Raw genomic sequence first — 16,371 nt, forward strand, 5'->3', positions numbered from 1 at the left:
TATATACACATGCTGACTTTATAATGATATAACATGTAAAATAACATGCATTTCTGTTTGTCTCTAAAAGCGAGCTCAAATTAGAAAATATGGAGCACAGTCTGCAGATTTGTCAGTTTGTGTTTGGTGTTTCTGTTAGGTGGAGGTTTGGGGTTTGTTGTCGCTAACAGTAACCAAAAGCAGCTGAATGTGATTTCTATCCAGTTAGGCCTTCTAATATATGTTTGCCAATAATGCATTTTGACCCTTGCAGTGCTCTGTGGGGGCAGGGTCACTGTTGGGGTCGACTCCTAAAAGCTGCTTCTAATTACCCAGTGATAGGAACACAGAGACGAATCTCATGTTTATTTAGACCTAAAAGTAGAAATGCTTTGGTGTTTGGCAATATTTTAAGAACCGCCTTCATAGCTGGACTGATCTGCAGCTAGTCCTTACATATACAAAATGAGAATCACATTAGAAACACTTTATCTATTATCTGGTAAATACATCACTTTTGACATCTATTCCCAGTGCCTCGCGCATCGTAACATTTACTTGTCACATTAAAACTACAGAATTAGCTGTATTTCATTGGGACCTTATGCAATAGTAAACCCACAGAAAGTATTGCATATTTTTTTCAGAGTAAGGAAAAACACTTTTAATTCTTTCACAAATAAAAATCTGAAAAGTGTTTACATAAAGAGACAGGAAGAGCATAAGAAAAGGAGGGAAGAAGCTCACCAACTTTGGAGCATCAGCAGAGAGCCATAGCTCAGTTGGGAGAATCTGTTGATATGGCAACTGCTGGGTTTCTGCTTCACATGATGGCATGGGACCAAAACTTAAACTTTTTACGTCTACATGCAAAACATCACGTATGGTAGGGAACAGCTCAGCATCCTGAATATACCAACCCCTCTGTGAAATATGGTGGTAGCAGCATCATGCTGTTGAAGGCTTTTTTATAGAGAGAGGGATTTTAAATACAGCAATATCCGTCTATTAGAGGCTTTAAAAAGACTGAGATGGAGGTCCAATGTACGGTAGGACACAGAACCAAAACATACAGCCAAAACTGCAATACAAGAGATTAGGAAACAAACACATCCATTTGTTTGACTGATCTCGTCACAGTCAAGAATTAAATCCAACTGAGAATGTGCCATTTTCTTATGAAAATGGCTTCTCATAGGACGCTGTCCATCCAGAGCTAGTTTAGCAAAGAACCCAGAAAACATTTTTAGCTTGAAGAAATGGAGTCTGTGATTGAGGTGAAAGGTGGATCTCAAGGGTGGAAGCACAAATGCGTGAAAGATTAGGTGCTGTACTTTAAATTTGTATAACAAATCACAACAAAATAAAAAAAATATATATATATCGCATAAAATCCTAATGAAAAACATTGTCACTTAACTTTAACAGTGATATGTAACTGTGCCAAGCATTAATGACGAGGAATATAAAACCTGTCCCAGTATTGCTTTCCTGATGTGTGAAATGGTTCCTTGGAAGACCAGTGAAAAACGTCACATGGTGTCTCTCTTGAACTCGACTGTATGAAGTGTTGCTTCATTAAATTGGCTTTTGAAGACTCACAGGAGCAACTGACTGTTGATCTTTTCCTACTTGTCAGCATTTCACAAGGCCGGGCGTCAGAATGAAGCAGTAAAAGTCCTGGGGCAGCTTACCCACAATGCAGTGGTGGAGAACAGGTTCAACGACGCAGGCTACTATTACTGGATGCTGTCTATGCAGTGTTTGGACATTGCCCGAGGTGAGGAACATCAACTGTGAAGTCTTAAAAACCCTGTTTTTGTTTATTTTGTTTTGTTTTTTGCCATGAAGTTTCACCTTCTTATGATTGTGTGTATCTGAACCAGAAAACACAGAACAGAGGAAGGAAATGCTGGAGAAGTTTGAGAGCTTTCAGCATCTTGCTGAGCTTTATTACGTCTACAGCTCTATCCAGCGTTACACGGTGAGACTCTAGAACTTTATAAGTTTTAATTCTGCTTAACTCAGACACAAAGACCAGGACCTAAGTGAATAGCTGTCAAATTTAAACTGCTTAGCCCCAGAAATGGTACCTACAATGTGGTTAGAGGCCTATTTTTGGTCACTTATACGTGACTTACGATTTCACGCACACAGAGAATAGGTCTGGCTTTGCGAGATTATGTCAATCCACAGAATGATTCAGCTTTAAATGGAAATTAAGATAAGCACAGAGAGTGTCAGGCGAAGCGAACAAAAGAGGAAATAGAAGGCATTAAGTTGAGGTTACAGTTCACTAAAGGGAAATATCCCACCCATTATTGGACTTCTAAACCCCCCTGACCTCTGTCGCTAAGGTAAAAAGCTCCTTTATGGAACAACATGACAACCTCCTGAGTGGCCTTCTCCTGCCCCCCAGGCCTCATATGCCTCAAGACAACACACTTCCTGCTTATAAGGGTTTTGTGTGTGTACGCGTGTGTGCGTGTGTGACCTGGCCTGTGTCAGTGTGCTCAGTTTGTTGTTTCAGCTCCTTCGTTCTGTCTCTCCGCCGTGGTCACACCCTCGCAACAACAGAGGCATCTCTGTGATCCAGACCAGAGCAGGAAAACCTCTATTTATCACGCTAACTCTCCCAGACAGGCGCTATAGATTTAAAGTTATCAACTCTTGGGGATGAAATGCTTTTAGTGACGGCTTTAGAAAATTCATCTTTGCCTTCCAGGGCACTCTGAGGACGGATAAGACGCAGCAGCGGGTTAGGCCGCTTTAGGACAGGTTGAAAGATTATAGAAATAAGAGTGGGAGTAAAAGAAATGGAGCTTTTAAAGTGGTTATCAGATATTTAGGTTATTTTTAATCCATACCACCCTCGTCTCTCGTTCTAAATTATTTTTTCTATCTTTAGGATGAACCTTTTAGTTCCCACATGCCAGAGACAATATTCAGCCTCTGCAGGTTCCTTCTGAACAACCTCACCAAGAATGTACTTCCCGGGATTTCTAAAGTGTATCCTTTTTCTCAATGAAAGTAGATTTAACACACCAATATGTTGCAGAAGGGTGGACTTTACCTCTTTCGTACAACAAATCGCTCCAAAATCAACACTGGCTGGCAGCAGCAGCAATGACAAAGCAGAGGAAAAGAGATAAAAGTTGGGAGAGAACGGAAGTGTTGGCGCCACAGCGGAGACCACTCTGCTGCTGAGGGAAAGAAAAGCCGTGATGACGGGGAGGAGGCGATGCCAGCAAGAGGCACATAGTTGGTTTTCTGAACAAGTGGTTTGATTACTGAACTATGTGCACACTTCCCTGTTCATAAACTCAACGAACAATTGGTTTTAATTTGAACAAACAGATTTCACCCCACTAAGAAGCGCACACAGCAACCCATCCAGGAGCTGGTGTGAGGAAGGAAAGCAGGACCTTGGAAGAGGAAATCCACCCCAGCAGCTGGGATCCTCTGTGGCTGAACCGAACTGCTCCGACAACTTTGAAGTGAGATTTATGAACTTGGCGATAAGGTGTTGGACGTTGTGTGAGCTGTTAGATACAGTGCTGCAAGTAAACTCCCCCACCACAGCCCCCCGAACTAAACACTTTACACAATAGAAGGACGTGTGTTTATCAGGAGTAGCAGAGCTGGGTGTGTAGGAGGAGCTGGAGAGGAATAGTGTCCTGATATAGAGCTGTTGCCTCTGCAGCTGATTGACCTGTGCTACGCACTCACAGAGCTGCTCTCCACAATCTGTTTTTATATAATTACTAATAGTTAGCAGTTCTGTTCAGACTCTCTGCCAAATGTGGGTGATGTAATTTATTTATTTATTTGTTGCTACTACTTTAAGGATCTGATGCACCAAGAAATGAACTAGTCACCAGATTTGGCAGATTTTATTTTCATTTTTTTACATTTGACTGACCACGACCAATGATAGGGAGATCAAAGATCTTTTTTTCCAATCTGGTGCCTCCCGATCATTAAAACGTTTATTTATTGCTGTAATTTAATTTAAAAAAGTAAACCTAAGATAGATTTATTACACACACAGTGATATAATTAAAGGTTTTTAAAAGATTTTAATCATGTTGCTGATGAGTTCAAACATAGAAATTTAAGTGCAGAACTGTTGAAAACTCTCCTTCATACACCATGTGACATCGTCTCTGCTCCTAATATTAATCATGATGTTCACAGAAAGGCTCCTTAAATCCCCCTTAGAGTAACATTAATGACCTGCGTTTTGAAGTGTGCCAGTGAAGCAAAACAAAAAGATGCGCTTCTTTTGTCAAAGAGTAGATGGGATTTGCTGCCTTTCTCTTTTACAAGTTCCTCTTGTAAATATTTTACTGCATTTTCGAGTTACTGGTGATGCAGAGAGAAGGCACTGCTGCCTGATCATCTCTTAAGAAATCATTCATTTATTTATTTTGCATAAAATGTTAAGTAATTGTTTCTATTTAGTTAGAATTGCTGCCAGCTTGTCAGATCTTCATAAAATGGGTTGTCAGACATCTCTCTGATCAGTGTATCCCTACACGTTGTGGCACAAAAGCCTTAACCTGACTGTTAGCAACACCTTGTTTGCTCTGGCCAAGGAGAGTTGCAAACTGGGAGCGTATAAGTTGGCCAGATATTCCTACGAGAAGCTGCAGGAGCTTCACATTCCCTCACGTTTAGTGGAGTCCATAGAGCTGGGCAGCCTCACGATCCACTCCAAGCCCTTCCACGACAGCGAGGTGTGTTGAAGACTTCAATTAAAATCCCTGTCCTGTTACCTGTTGGGTAAAGTTTTCATGTTTCCTGCAGGACTTTATTGAGGACATGATGTGCTACCGCTGCTCCACAAACAACCCGCTTCTGAACAGCCAGGGCAGCGTGTGCATCAACTGCAGGCAGCCTTTCATCTACTCCGCTTCGTCATACGGTCAGTGACTCAAACATGCTGTGTGTGTTAACACTAATGCGAGATTTTATCGTTTTGTTGTTTTTCCATTGTTTTGCACACGTTGTTTGTGACACAGAGGTGCTGCCTCTGGTGCAGTTCTACCTGGGGGAGGGAATCGGTGATGAAGAAGCTCTGTCCCTCATCGACCTGGAGGTTCCTCACACAGAAGATTGCAAAGCACGAAGCCCCAACGTGGGCAGCAGTGGTATCCTTTCATCTTCAGCTTATTATCATATCTGCACACAAAGTGACAGATTGTTCTCTTGATGCATATGAATTATTAAGGGCTCATTCTGCAGCTGCCCTTACAAACAGCACACCTCCTCTAATTGAAGCACGTGGCTCTCCTCTGTCTTGTGACGGTCCTTAGAAGCTGTTTAGTCTGCGCTGGCCTTGATTTCGTGCTTGTGGGTAAGCTGTCAGAACTAAGTCATCTTAGTCTTTGCGCTAATAGGGTTAGTGAGGCTCTCCCGTCTCATCTTAATGACACTAACTCTCGAAGAGCCATAGCCACAGCCCTGCTGTGGGGATTAACCTGCATTAGCCAGCAGACTCTCAAGGGCACCGAGGTGTGTTGTGTTCTTCCAAGGCCGTGAAGTGACTGACAGGCACAACCTAAACACATTGTCTCCCAGAACTCGCCTTCAAATGTCAGTTTACCTGGAGCTTTCCTGTTTTGCAGGTGTCATTGTGGAAAACATTTGTAAAAAACATAAAAAAAAAAAAAAAGGTTATTTGCTCTTAACTGATGCCAAGCAGACCTGGAGGCTCTGAGGATAGACGACGGGTTGGTTAATACAGACGACGATCCGTTTTCAGCCAAAATGAGCTTCGAGGTAAGAAAAGAGAGGAGAAAATAGATGAGGTGATTAATATTCTGCCAGCTGGGTGAGCCAGCTGGAGACGGTGAAAAGACGGAGGCCGTAAGAGGATGTGTTTGTGTTCATCCGTGTGTCCAAACAGCAAGGGGGCTCCACCTTTGTCCCCGTCAAGGTGAGTCGTTCGGTGCTGCGCTCCATGAGCAGAAGGGACGTCCTGATCAAACGCTGGCCCAAGCCGCTCAAATGGGAATACTTCCGCTCCCTGCTGCCGGATGTGAGCATCACCATGTGCCCCAGCTGCTTCAAGGTACCGTATTTACATACCCAGCGCTGCAGCTCTCGCTAAAATGGTTTTAACTGGCTGAAACGGATTTTCAATTTAGTTTGAGTTCTGACTAGACCATCCGGAGTTTGACCCATTGCAATTGTTTTAATTTTTATGACTGAAACATGTACAAGAGAAAAAAACAGTGCTGCAGCGTCTTGAGGAAGTTGTAGTTTTAAATCCAAATTAAATGTAAGCGATTTTCCTTTTTATGCATCAATAATAGAAGTTTTATTTAACTCAAAAAGTCTACCAAATTGAAAACCCTTGTTTAATGTGGGGGGAGGGGGTTGGACTGAATATGGTGTGATTTCTTAATTTTGATCAATATAATAAACAGAGAGAGAGAAAAAATGTTTTTGTAGTTGACTTGTGGATCATCATAATTGTCTGATTTCAATCTCTGGATTGATGGTTGATCTGCTGCTGCTTCCTTCTTGTTTTCTAACGTTTTCTTACTGTATTTTCTTGCAGATGTTTCACAGTGAAGACTATGAGATCCTTCTGCTGCAGCACAGCTGCTGTCCTTACTGCCGCCGACCCATCGATGAACCCAACTGATCAACACTATATTAAATTTATCAAACATTTCACTTATTGCAGTAATTCTTTTTATAGCAAATACCTCATCAGTAAATAGTAAGACCTCCAAGAACAATCAGGCATTTTAATAGCACAGAATTCACATTAATAACACAGAATTCAGCAGGACCTGGACCTTTCAGCTTGTTATGATTAATCGTATAAAAAGGAAAGGAAAAAAAAGATTTATCCACTGGCAGTTTCAATTTGCATTGTATGATTAGTTGAAAGATGCAATTTAATAATGCATTCCATTTTTACGTAGAAGGTCTCTGCTGGGACTTTTTAAGTCTGTTAAACTTATTATTTTTGTAATCAATACAGATTTTAAGCTTGAACCCTAAATATAAACAGAGGGTCATTACTAAATGTTTTGATAAACTAATGAACTTGCAGAAACTGGAAAAACAGGAAAGTCCTCAACTTTGATCTCAAAATCCAAAATGGCTGCCTTTTATACAAAATTTGTTGTTGCGCAATACTTTTTCTTGTTAAACCTTACAGTCGGACTCAATACTTCTTTTAGTGAGGTTTCTACCGTGTTTGGAGGTTCACAATGGACATTGCTAGTAATAATTAACTTATAGACTAATCACATACATTGGTAAGTGCCACTGGTCAAGAACAAGGTCATCAAGGTCAGGGTAAGACTTTAGAGGTCAGTGAAGCACAGCATGAATACCCACAATCACCAGTTCTGTTTTACTGCTCTCACTCATAGAGATCTCAAAACCGTCTTCAGTTAATCTCTCTGATGAAACAACTAATGGTCTTAAAAAACTCACCTTTTCTACATCGCAGTTCATTGATATCTATTTTTAACATCAAAATTTCCTTTGACCATTAAAGGCAGGTCAAGTACACAGACAGTTTGAGAACCTTTCATTTATTTTACTTTTTATTCTCAGGAAAATTAGAAAATAATCATCTTGGAGGTATAACTTGTAGTTTTCTGTAAAGATATAGCTGAGTTATGGACATTTGTTATAAATGTTTAGGAGCAGAGGTAATACGTGTTGTGTCTTGGAATAAAGGTACTTTGTGTACAGTGTTAAATATATAAAAGACATTTGAGAAACATCGCTATTTTAATGTTTTTGTGCATGTTATTACAGAAAGATCTGTGTATTTTCTATAATAAAATACGGTGGCTTTCATATGACTGTTATTATCCATTTTACGAGGGAAACATGAGTGATTTCAACTGCCTTCGCTCTTTTTGTTTGAACTTTGTGTTTGTGTAAGAGCTGTTATGAGCAGCATAACCCGCTGATTCTGATTACACTCATAAGTGGAGCTCTCCGCCTTGCAGTGGTTGAGGATTAAGCTTTTTACAGATGCAAATAAGTTGGATTGCTGCAGAAATTTCATTTGTAGTCCGTCCACTCCGAACGGCTGAAATTCCAAACCGTTCCTCCGCCTCCCCTCCCACTCGGTCCTCTCGGCTAATTCTCATGCAGCGCTGATGCACATGACAGTAATTAATGGGTTTATTTAACCGTGGTTCTAACTTCTCACTGAGAAAATGCTTCACATCTTTTATGTGCTGTGTATTTTTAGAGCTTTCTCCCGTGATGCCTTGTGTATCTCAGTGTGTGTGTGTGTGTGTGTTTGTTAATGTGTGCAAGGACTCTCAAACTGTGTCTTAATTCAATCTCTGCTAACACCTCACTCCATCCCTCGTCCTTAATCCGGCCAGACTATTAAAAGGTGGCGCACCTCCTCAGGGGGCTGCAGAAAACGTCTTACTTCCTCAGGATCCAGCTGTCCATCCGTATTTTTCTCCTAATTTCCACCTCCGCTGCACCACAAGACATCCCTGTTGTACTTTGCTCTGAGAGGTGCAGGCTCTTTCGCCCGGGTCTTGGAGAAAAGAAAAGACATCATCAACAGCCACAGCCATGAATGGCACAGAAGGACCCAACTTTTATGTCCCCATGTCTAATAGGACGGGGTTGGTGCGCAGCCCATTTGAGCACCCTCAGTACTACCTCGCCGAGCCGTGGAAGTACTCTCTTCTGGCCGCGTACATGCTGTTCCTCATCATCACGGCCTTCCCCATTAACTTCCTCACCCTTCACGTCACCATCAAGCACAAAAAGCTGCGAACCCCGCTGAACTATGTTCTTCTCAACCTGGCGGTGGCCGACCTTTTCATGATAGTTGGAGGATTCACGGTGACCCTGTTCACAGCTCTGCACGGATACTTCAGCCTGGGCGTCACCGGCTGCAACGTTGAGGGATTCTTTGCCACTTTAGGAGGTGAGAAGCTGTCCATGTATATTCTGCTCAAAATACGTCCACTGTGTACTACAGTTCAAGACTATGGAAGAGGATTAGGGCCAATGAAAAACACCTTTTTTTCCTCAGAATGCTGTCTGCAAATTCTGAGAATAAAAGTCAGATTTTTCTTTTTCAGCTGCCCTAGTTGTCTTCAATACAAGACTGTAGATCAGTTTTTATAGTAAAATGTCCTGCTTTATGTCTCAGGGGAGATCGCCCTCTGGTCTCTGGTCGTTTTGGCCGTTGAGCGCTACATTGTGGTCTGTAAGCCTATGACCAACTTCCGCTTCGAGGAAAAACACGCCATCGCTGGCTTGGCGTTCTCCTGGGTCATGGCCCTGACCTGTGCTGCTCCGCCTCTGTTCGGATGGTCCCGGTACTGCATGCCACCGTGTCTGTGCAGCTGTGAAACTGCAGAAATATTCCTGTTTTTGTTGTTTTAGTTTGTTATGGCACTGCATACAGGCAACATCTAATAATGGCATGCTGCGATATTGTTTTTTGGATGCAGGTACATCCCAGAGGGCATGCAGTGTTCCTGTGGGATTGACTACTACACTCCCAAGCCGGAGATCAACAACACCTCATTTGTCATCTATATGTTTGTCCTCCACTTCTGCATCCCCCTCTTCATCATTTTCTTTTGCTACAGTCGCCTGCTCTGCACCGTGCGAGCGGTAAGAATATCACCATCTATGCTTCGATTGAAAAAGAAAGAGAAAAACAAGGATATGATAGATTGTTTATCAGGATAAAGATTTTTTTTCCCCTCCATCTGAAGGAGGGGAAAGCATCATGGAGTCTCAGGAGATGTGAGGGGATTTAGAAGCTCAAGGACACTTCAGGAGGGCAGATCATTGCCAACGTGGCAGCTTGTCCTGAGGTTCTCAAGTTAAAGGGCAGTCTGCCTCCACACTGTGTCATCCTCACGCCCTTGATGATTATACTAAAAATTGTTATTATGCATTAGGAGGCATTAATGGAAACAATAAATAAATAAATTTTCCACATCCAAATTTGTATGGGTAAAAGTGCATCATCTACCAAAAACAAGATCATTTGCATCTCCAGTTTTGCTTTGTTGTTCTTTTTCTTAATATGTTTAAAGAAAAGATGAAGAAATATATAAATTTTGCATTTGAACAACTAAATCCTACTTTCAGTTCATCACTTAGTTGCTGCCATCTATTATTTTGCTGAGAGAACAGTCACAGAAGTGCTTTAGGTCACTTTTGATGCTCTCACAAACAGAAAATAGCTAAACCCTCTGTAGTTGTTTGGTTGTTGACATCCTGAACTAGGAGGAGGTTAATGTTGTTTGGGCAATATTTTCCAACTAATTTTGATCAAATGTTAATTTTGATTGAGATGCAAGAATAGTCTTCTTTAGAAAATGTAATGTATCATTACTTATTCCAATGTTCTCAAATTTATGGTTGATTCCCCCACAAAAACATTTTGTATTTACATTTAAAAATCGCCTCAAAGGGATTCAAATTAGATGTTTACTGCAAGAAAAGTTTGTTACATCTCCTATTTCAGTATTTCTTTCAAAATTGTTTTTGACCAGTATCAATTATCCTTATATTTCTTCTATTTTTCTAGAAAAAAGTACAAATGATGCGACTGATCAATAAATCTAATAAATGTTTTTTATTCATTTTGTCATCTGATGAAAATGATGGTTTAAAAAAAAAAATTAGAAACCTAGAAACACAGGGTGCCTGGACAGGAATCCATCAGATTTATGAAAAGTTTCTAGAAATTTTCAAATGACAAAAAAACTTTCATACTATAATTTCTAAAGAAATAGCAGCACTTTAAAACAGAGTTACAAGGTATAGAAAAACATCTGGTAACATTGTTGATATGTTCACTTTTCTCACCAGAAACGGTAGAGCCTGTTGAAGCTGGACGACGTCTCCTGCCATAAAAGATGACTTTTAAGTTTTCTCCATATATTTTAATAGGACAAAGGTTTTGACCCCCCCAGAAAGTTAATGTTAGCCCTTACAAAACCGGTTTGAGGGTTTGTGATCCCTTTTTCGTCTCCCAGTCGTGCTTCAGGTTCTGTGTGTTTGTGTTCAGGCTGCAGCTCAGCAGCAGGAGTCTGAAACCACCCAAAGAGCAGAGAAGGAAGTGACACGTATGGTCATAGTGATGGTGATCTCCTTCCTGGTGTGCTGGGTGCCCTACGCCACGGTGGCCTGGTACATCTTTGCCAATCAGGGAGTTGAGTTCGGACCGGTGTTCATGACGGCACCGGCCTTCTTCGCCAAGAGCGCTGCTCTCTACAACCCAGTCATCTACATTCTGCTGAACAGACAGGTATGCAAAGAAGATAACTGCATTGTTTTTTTTTTTAACAGATCATGAGGTTGGATGGAAGTTTAATTAAAGGTAGCTAATTTGTATTTTCAAATAGATTATTCATTTTCTTCCTATCTAGTATTTTATAGCTAGAATGTTGGATTTTATATTTTTAATTAGATACTTTGCACAAGTATTTAGCATTTAGTTGCAAAGTTAAAGAAAAACATAATGTTCTAAGAAAAAAATATTAAAAAATCAAAAACTAAAATAACCTTGCTGCATAAATGTGCACACATTGAAACTATTACTTTCCTGAAGCCCCCTTTGATTCACTTTCAGCATTTTGTCTTCTTGAGTTCAGACATTTCCTGACATCTACATCCTTTAACTAAAGCCAGAGCTTGCAGAGAGGTCACAAAGGCTCAAGGTGATGTCATTGTACAAAGAGATTAATCTGGACAAGGACACTGACAATCTGCAGCATTATGGCACAGAGAATGCAGCCGTTACTAATTGGAGAAAATATGTAAGAACATTACAAAACTGGACATTTTCTAAAACTAAAGATGAGACACAAACTGGTCAATGAGACTGCCAAGAAGCTGAAGGAGCTGCAGGATTTTTTGCCAAGTACTGTCTGTCTTCTAAATGTGAAAACAGTCTCTTGTATTTTCCATATTTCTGGACTAAGAAATAAGATTGCAAGACACAATCCCCCCCCTCTCCCCCCTGCCAAAGAAAGCACCTGAGTCGTGTTAAAGTATCCTGAAACCTTGTTTGAGAAACTGGTTTGGCCAACGGAACCAAAGTTAAGCTTGAGTTCCAAAAGGTGTGTTTGGCACAAAAACAACACCGAACATCACTAAAAACTCTCTCACATGGAGAGATATTTGTCCTGGTGGATTTTCTTTTACACTTTCACAGTCAGTCCAAGTAGGACTCTGAGAGGGAATTAAACATTTTGCAGTAAAGAACTAGATTCAACAGTTTGTCTTTGGGGTCACCCAAACAGGGCTCTAGACCAGAAATCTCCTCACAACCTGATATATTTGGACAGCGGACGGCAGTTCTCTGGACTCACCTCCTCTGGGACAGACTCAATCAAAGCAGTATGTGTACTAAATGTCCAGATTTGGCGTGCTGATAGACTACTACCAGCACCAGGTAGAAGAAAAAAATGCATAAATTGAAACAAAATGTGCTACAACAAAGCTTTGGTTTATGGGTGTGCAGGGCAGGTTATTGCACCTTTTTTAAAAAAAAAATGTTTCTGCTTCATGGTTGAATTATGCTTTATAGGCCCATATAAAGGCTTGAAAAAGGTTTTTTTTAATGGTTTGCCATGGTCTCATTTATTTATATAAAAAAAACCTGATACTGTAATAGAGGACGACTTTACCTTTTAGTAAAATTTTAGTTGCAGATTTATATTTATATTTAGTAACAGTGTAACCAGAATAAAAAAAAAATAGTATTAAAAAGGATTTGAAACATGTGCAAAAGATGAATGCTGTTTATTTCCTTGCCATAAATCTGTCAGATTTATCTTGTAAATGATCTAAAACGTAAACCTCAAACTGGAAACTGTTCCAAGATCCAAATAAAGCTCTCTTTAACAGCTTAAACAAGGTCTAATATGAGACATCTGCAAAAATGTGTGTATTCTGGGGTCTTATTTTATCTACACACATCTAGCAAGGTGAGGTGCACACATTATTAGCCAACGTTGATACATTGGGTTGTGAGAATGGATAGCACATGCTGTTTTTACTGTGGTTACATTTTAGACAAAGTGTATTTTTGCATTAATATGTCAGCTGGCCACACTAATGAGCCAAGTCAATGTTTCCTGAATGTGATTCTGTGGTTTCCAGTTCAGAAACTGCATGATCACCACAGTGTGCTGTGGAAAGAACCCATTCGGAGATGATGAAGCCGCCGCCGCAGTCTCCAAAACCCAGACTTCATCCGTCTCCTCCAGCCAGGTGGCCCCCGCTTGACCCCTCACTCCCTCTTCTATCTGCTCCATCTGTTCCCGCTCACCAAGGGACCCACCACCGCAGAGCAGCAATACGTTCCATTGGCCGATTCCTCCGGACTCACCTCCTCAGTTGTCCTCGCTGCAAGTTGGCGCTCGTGCTGCAACTTCAGGCAGGCAGGCTCAATCAAAGGCCAACATGTTCACTTTCAGCCCGTTTAATTATGGAAAGTGTTCAGCTGCTCCTGCAGATTTTTAACCCGGCGTTATAGGCTTGTCATCTTGGTGTGGTTCCAACTGAATCCCTTCCAGGCCTCCCCCCACTGCTTCAGTAAACAGGTTATAGGTGAAAGTCTGATTCAGAGTCACGCTCCCACTAATATTTGGATAAACGTTTCTTAGCATTTTGCAGAGAAGATGCACACGTTTTGTAGCCATGAACAAGCTACTGACATAATCCTGGCTGGATATTTCACTTTTCCTACCAGAAAGTTTAAAGCTTACATAATTGGTTGGATTCCTGTGTAATTTCTTTTTAACCATAGTCCATCATTTTTTAACCGTGTTGAGGTTCCAGCTTAATGCTAGCCTGCTCTGTCCATCCCCGATCCAGTTTTGATGAGTGTTTGGGTTCATCGTCCTGGTGGATCACACCAGTGTCTCCAAGTTTCAACCATGCAGCTGTGGATTTACGCTGTGGTTAAGGAATGTCACTGCAGTTCATCATCACTGGCAGCGAAACTAACCCTCAGCATGATCCTTCCGCCACCATGCTGGATAATTGGTGGATCCTCTCAGGTTTAAAAGCCTCAGCTTTACTCCTCCGAACATTTTTCCCCCATTTGTGAGGTCAATCAGCTGAATGTCTGTCTTATCCCACCCGAAAACATTTCTCCAGAAGACGATTGGGTCGTTCATGCGCACATCTGCAAATCTCTGTCAACCTTGAAAGTGTCATTTTTGGCCGCATCTTGACAGCAGACACGGACATTGTTGTTCCAAAACCTTCTAAGATCCTGTTGTTTAAAACCTTGGTAGTTCTCGGGTCATTCCTAATCCTCTCATTGGAAGTGACCGTTTGGGAAAGAAGGGTGAACATTATACACAGTTTCATGATCAAAGAGGACAGAGATACCAAACTAAAACTATTGTGGATACTGCTGGGTAACAATGTCACTGATTTTAAATCTGTTGAAAATATATAGACTGTGCAAAAAAGCCAGATCAGTTCAAGGGAATAATAAATAAATAAAATTATTTACTGTTTCTAGGTATCAATTTCACCTAGAAGCGTGGTCTCATACTCAGCCGTAATGATGCCAGAGCTTTAGTAATGGTCACAAAAAAAACGTGGTTTCTCTGCAACTTTCTACAGGACATTTCTTGAAATATTAATGGGATGTGTGTAAATATCTGATCCTTTCTGCACTTACTTGCCCCTGTTTGGATTAGATATAGATCAATAATAAACCGGTCCACCCGACTGTTTTTTTTTTTAAATCACTGTATCATCGTCAACCTGAAAAAAAACCAAAAACACTAGATGTAATGCATAATGAAAAGCCCCATATGAACGTTGCATTTATGTCCATGATATGCGCATGTAAACTTCTGACAGTTTATGTCCCCAAATCAGACACTCTGACTAACCAGTTATGAAATCCATAGATTTATTTAAGCATTAATCTGTTTAATGTTATTAGAGTATCAGATTATTCTCTCCTCTGGTCTTTATGATGATAAACCTGGGAGGGTTAGCTTGTACTTTGTCTCAGCCATGGGTGTGGAGCGAAACTGAATAATATAGTGTGTGTGTGTGTGTGTGTGTGTGTTTGGCAGATGTTTATGTATCTGAATGGATGCCAGAATGTGTAATGAAGAGATGTACTGTTTGTTGTGTAGAGGCTAGGATTTGTGTGTTGCAATAAAAACAAAGCTGAATGTCTGCACAACCTTATCCTGCACTTATTTTTTTTTTTTCAATCATGACAACGTTTACAATGTTTCCTGAGAACTTCCAGATGCTTTTTTTTGTGGGCGGCTGAGTAGAGGGCCAGATTGTAATGGCTGTCAAACGTCGTTAAAATCCTGTAATGCATTCAAGAGCACAGCGCTTCAGCAGCTGCTATAATAAATAGCATTATTAGACACTTTAAAATACTTACTTTCCTGTAATTTATTTCACAAACAAATCATTTGGCATCACAATTACAGTCTCTCCTCAGATTATATTGAGCTCACACATTTTTTTTTTTAATGTAAATTTCCCTCTTTTTCTTTTTTTTTTTAAATTGATCAGAATCCAACATCCATTCACAAGCACACTGATTATACTGATGCAGCTCTTCCCAGTGAACTACATTTAAAACATTTGATTTAATTGTTTGCAGTCTTGCATGGCCTTCCCTCCGCTCCTCATCAACCCGTCATCAGCCTGCAGAGCACATTGGGGCGTAACGCTCAGAGCTCCCCTGGGAGCCTGTCACCCCTCTTCGGCCAGACCTGAGATCGTTGCAGGCTTTAGGAGATGGGAGGAGTCCATCATGGCCCTACTAATCCTGATGGACAGGCCACTTGAAAGCATTATAACACATCTATAAATATTGCTATAGACATTATATTACAGTACAGTGCATCATTGGCTCGTTCCCTTTTAAAAAAACATAAAAGGGCTCAGTGCGTTAAAGGTGGCCACCAGGGCTAATTGTGCAGAAATCCAGGGAAACGCTGTGAATTCCTGCAATTTCCTTCTAATGTTAATCAGAGTTCGGCTGGAATTCTGTCTCATGTCGTAGGGGAAAGTTTGAGGGAAAACACGTCGCGAGCGTGTGACGCTCCAGAGGCGGCACACGCGAACAGTTCCTCCTGAGCGGCGGTCCCGGGGAACCGTGTAGGTTGGGAGGAAGGCAGCTGGCAGCAGAAAAGAGGTGGGGAGCAGAGGAGACCGGCGGCTTCAAGCTTCGCTGCAGCACTCATAGATGTTGTCCTCCACCAGAGCGATGACCTGCTCAAACTTGTGGTGCAACTGAGTGCGACGTGCCGTGGGGTTGGCCTCCAGAGCGTTCACCACCTGACCGGTGAAGATGGGAGAGAGGGAAGAAAAAAGAACAAGAAAACAAAAACAAAGATGACTTTCAGAAGC

At 41.2% G+C, this 16,371-nt stretch overlaps 3 protein-coding genes across 7 annotated transcripts in view; 2 read left to right on the forward strand and 1 right to left on the reverse strand.

Annotated features, from left to right (window-relative positions):
* Positions 1-6,829, forward strand: part of ift122 (intraflagellar transport 122 homolog (Chlamydomonas)) — a 26,844-nt gene extending 20,015 nt beyond the window's left edge. For both annotated transcript variants that reach the window (XM_008414053.2, XM_008414056.2), the window contains exons 21-29: positions 1,619-1,759; positions 1,866-1,963; positions 2,888-2,988; positions 4,553-4,718; positions 4,789-4,906; positions 5,004-5,132; positions 5,684-5,763; positions 5,891-6,055; positions 6,548-6,829. In XM_008414053.2, the coding sequence (XP_008412275.1) occupies positions 1,619-1,759; positions 1,866-1,963; positions 2,888-2,988; positions 4,553-4,718; positions 4,789-4,906; positions 5,004-5,132; positions 5,684-5,763; positions 5,891-6,055; positions 6,548-6,634 (1,085 nt within the window). In that variant the 3' untranslated portion in view covers positions 6,635-6,829. The remainder of the gene's footprint in view (positions 1-1,618; positions 1,760-1,865; positions 1,964-2,887; positions 2,989-4,552; positions 4,719-4,788; positions 4,907-5,003; positions 5,133-5,683; positions 5,764-5,890; positions 6,056-6,547) is intronic.
* A 1,078-nt stretch (positions 6,830-7,907) lies between these two features.
* exorh (extra-ocular rhodopsin) lies at positions 7,908-15,186 on the forward strand. The gene is made up of 5 exons (XM_008414049.2): positions 7,908-8,917; positions 9,146-9,314; positions 9,450-9,615; positions 11,027-11,266; positions 13,126-15,186. The coding sequence occupies exons 1-5, from the start codon at positions 8,557-8,559 to the stop codon at positions 13,249-13,251; spliced, it is 1,062 nt and encodes a 353-aa protein (XP_008412271.1). The 5' UTR covers positions 7,908-8,556; the 3' UTR covers positions 13,252-15,186.
* Positions 15,187-15,390: 204 nt separating this feature from the next.
* plxnd1 (plexin D1) overlaps positions 15,391-16,371 on the reverse strand; it is a 104,405-nt gene continuing 103,424 nt past the window's right edge. For all 4 annotated transcript variants that reach the window (XM_008414048.2, XM_017305700.1, XM_008414045.2 and 1 more), the window contains exon 36: positions 15,391-16,299. In XM_008414048.2, the coding sequence (XP_008412270.1) occupies positions 16,183-16,299 (117 nt within the window). In that variant the 3' untranslated portion in view covers positions 15,391-16,182. The remainder of the gene's footprint in view (positions 16,300-16,371) is intronic.

The sequence above is a fragment of the Poecilia reticulata genome, linkage group LG7 (assembly GCF_000633615.1).
Source record: "Poecilia reticulata strain Guanapo linkage group LG7, Guppy_female_1.0+MT, whole genome shotgun sequence".
In the NCBI taxonomy this organism is placed as follows: Eukaryota; Metazoa; Chordata; class Actinopteri; order Cyprinodontiformes; family Poeciliidae; genus Poecilia; species Poecilia reticulata.

Bases quoted from the DNA above. Each gene is read 5' to 3' on its own strand.
- exorh (XM_008414049.2), top strand. From the start codon at position 8,557: ATGAATGGCACAGAAGGACCCAACTTTTATGTCCCCATGTCTAATAGG. The intron at 9,616-11,026 runs GTAAGAATATCA...GTTTGTGTTCAG, and splicing joins TGCTCTGCACCGTGCGAGCG to GCTGCAGCTCAGCAGCAGGA. The intron at 11,267-13,125 runs GTATGCAAAGAA...TGTGGTTTCCAG, and splicing joins ACATTCTGCTGAACAGACAG to TTCAGAAACTGCATGATCAC.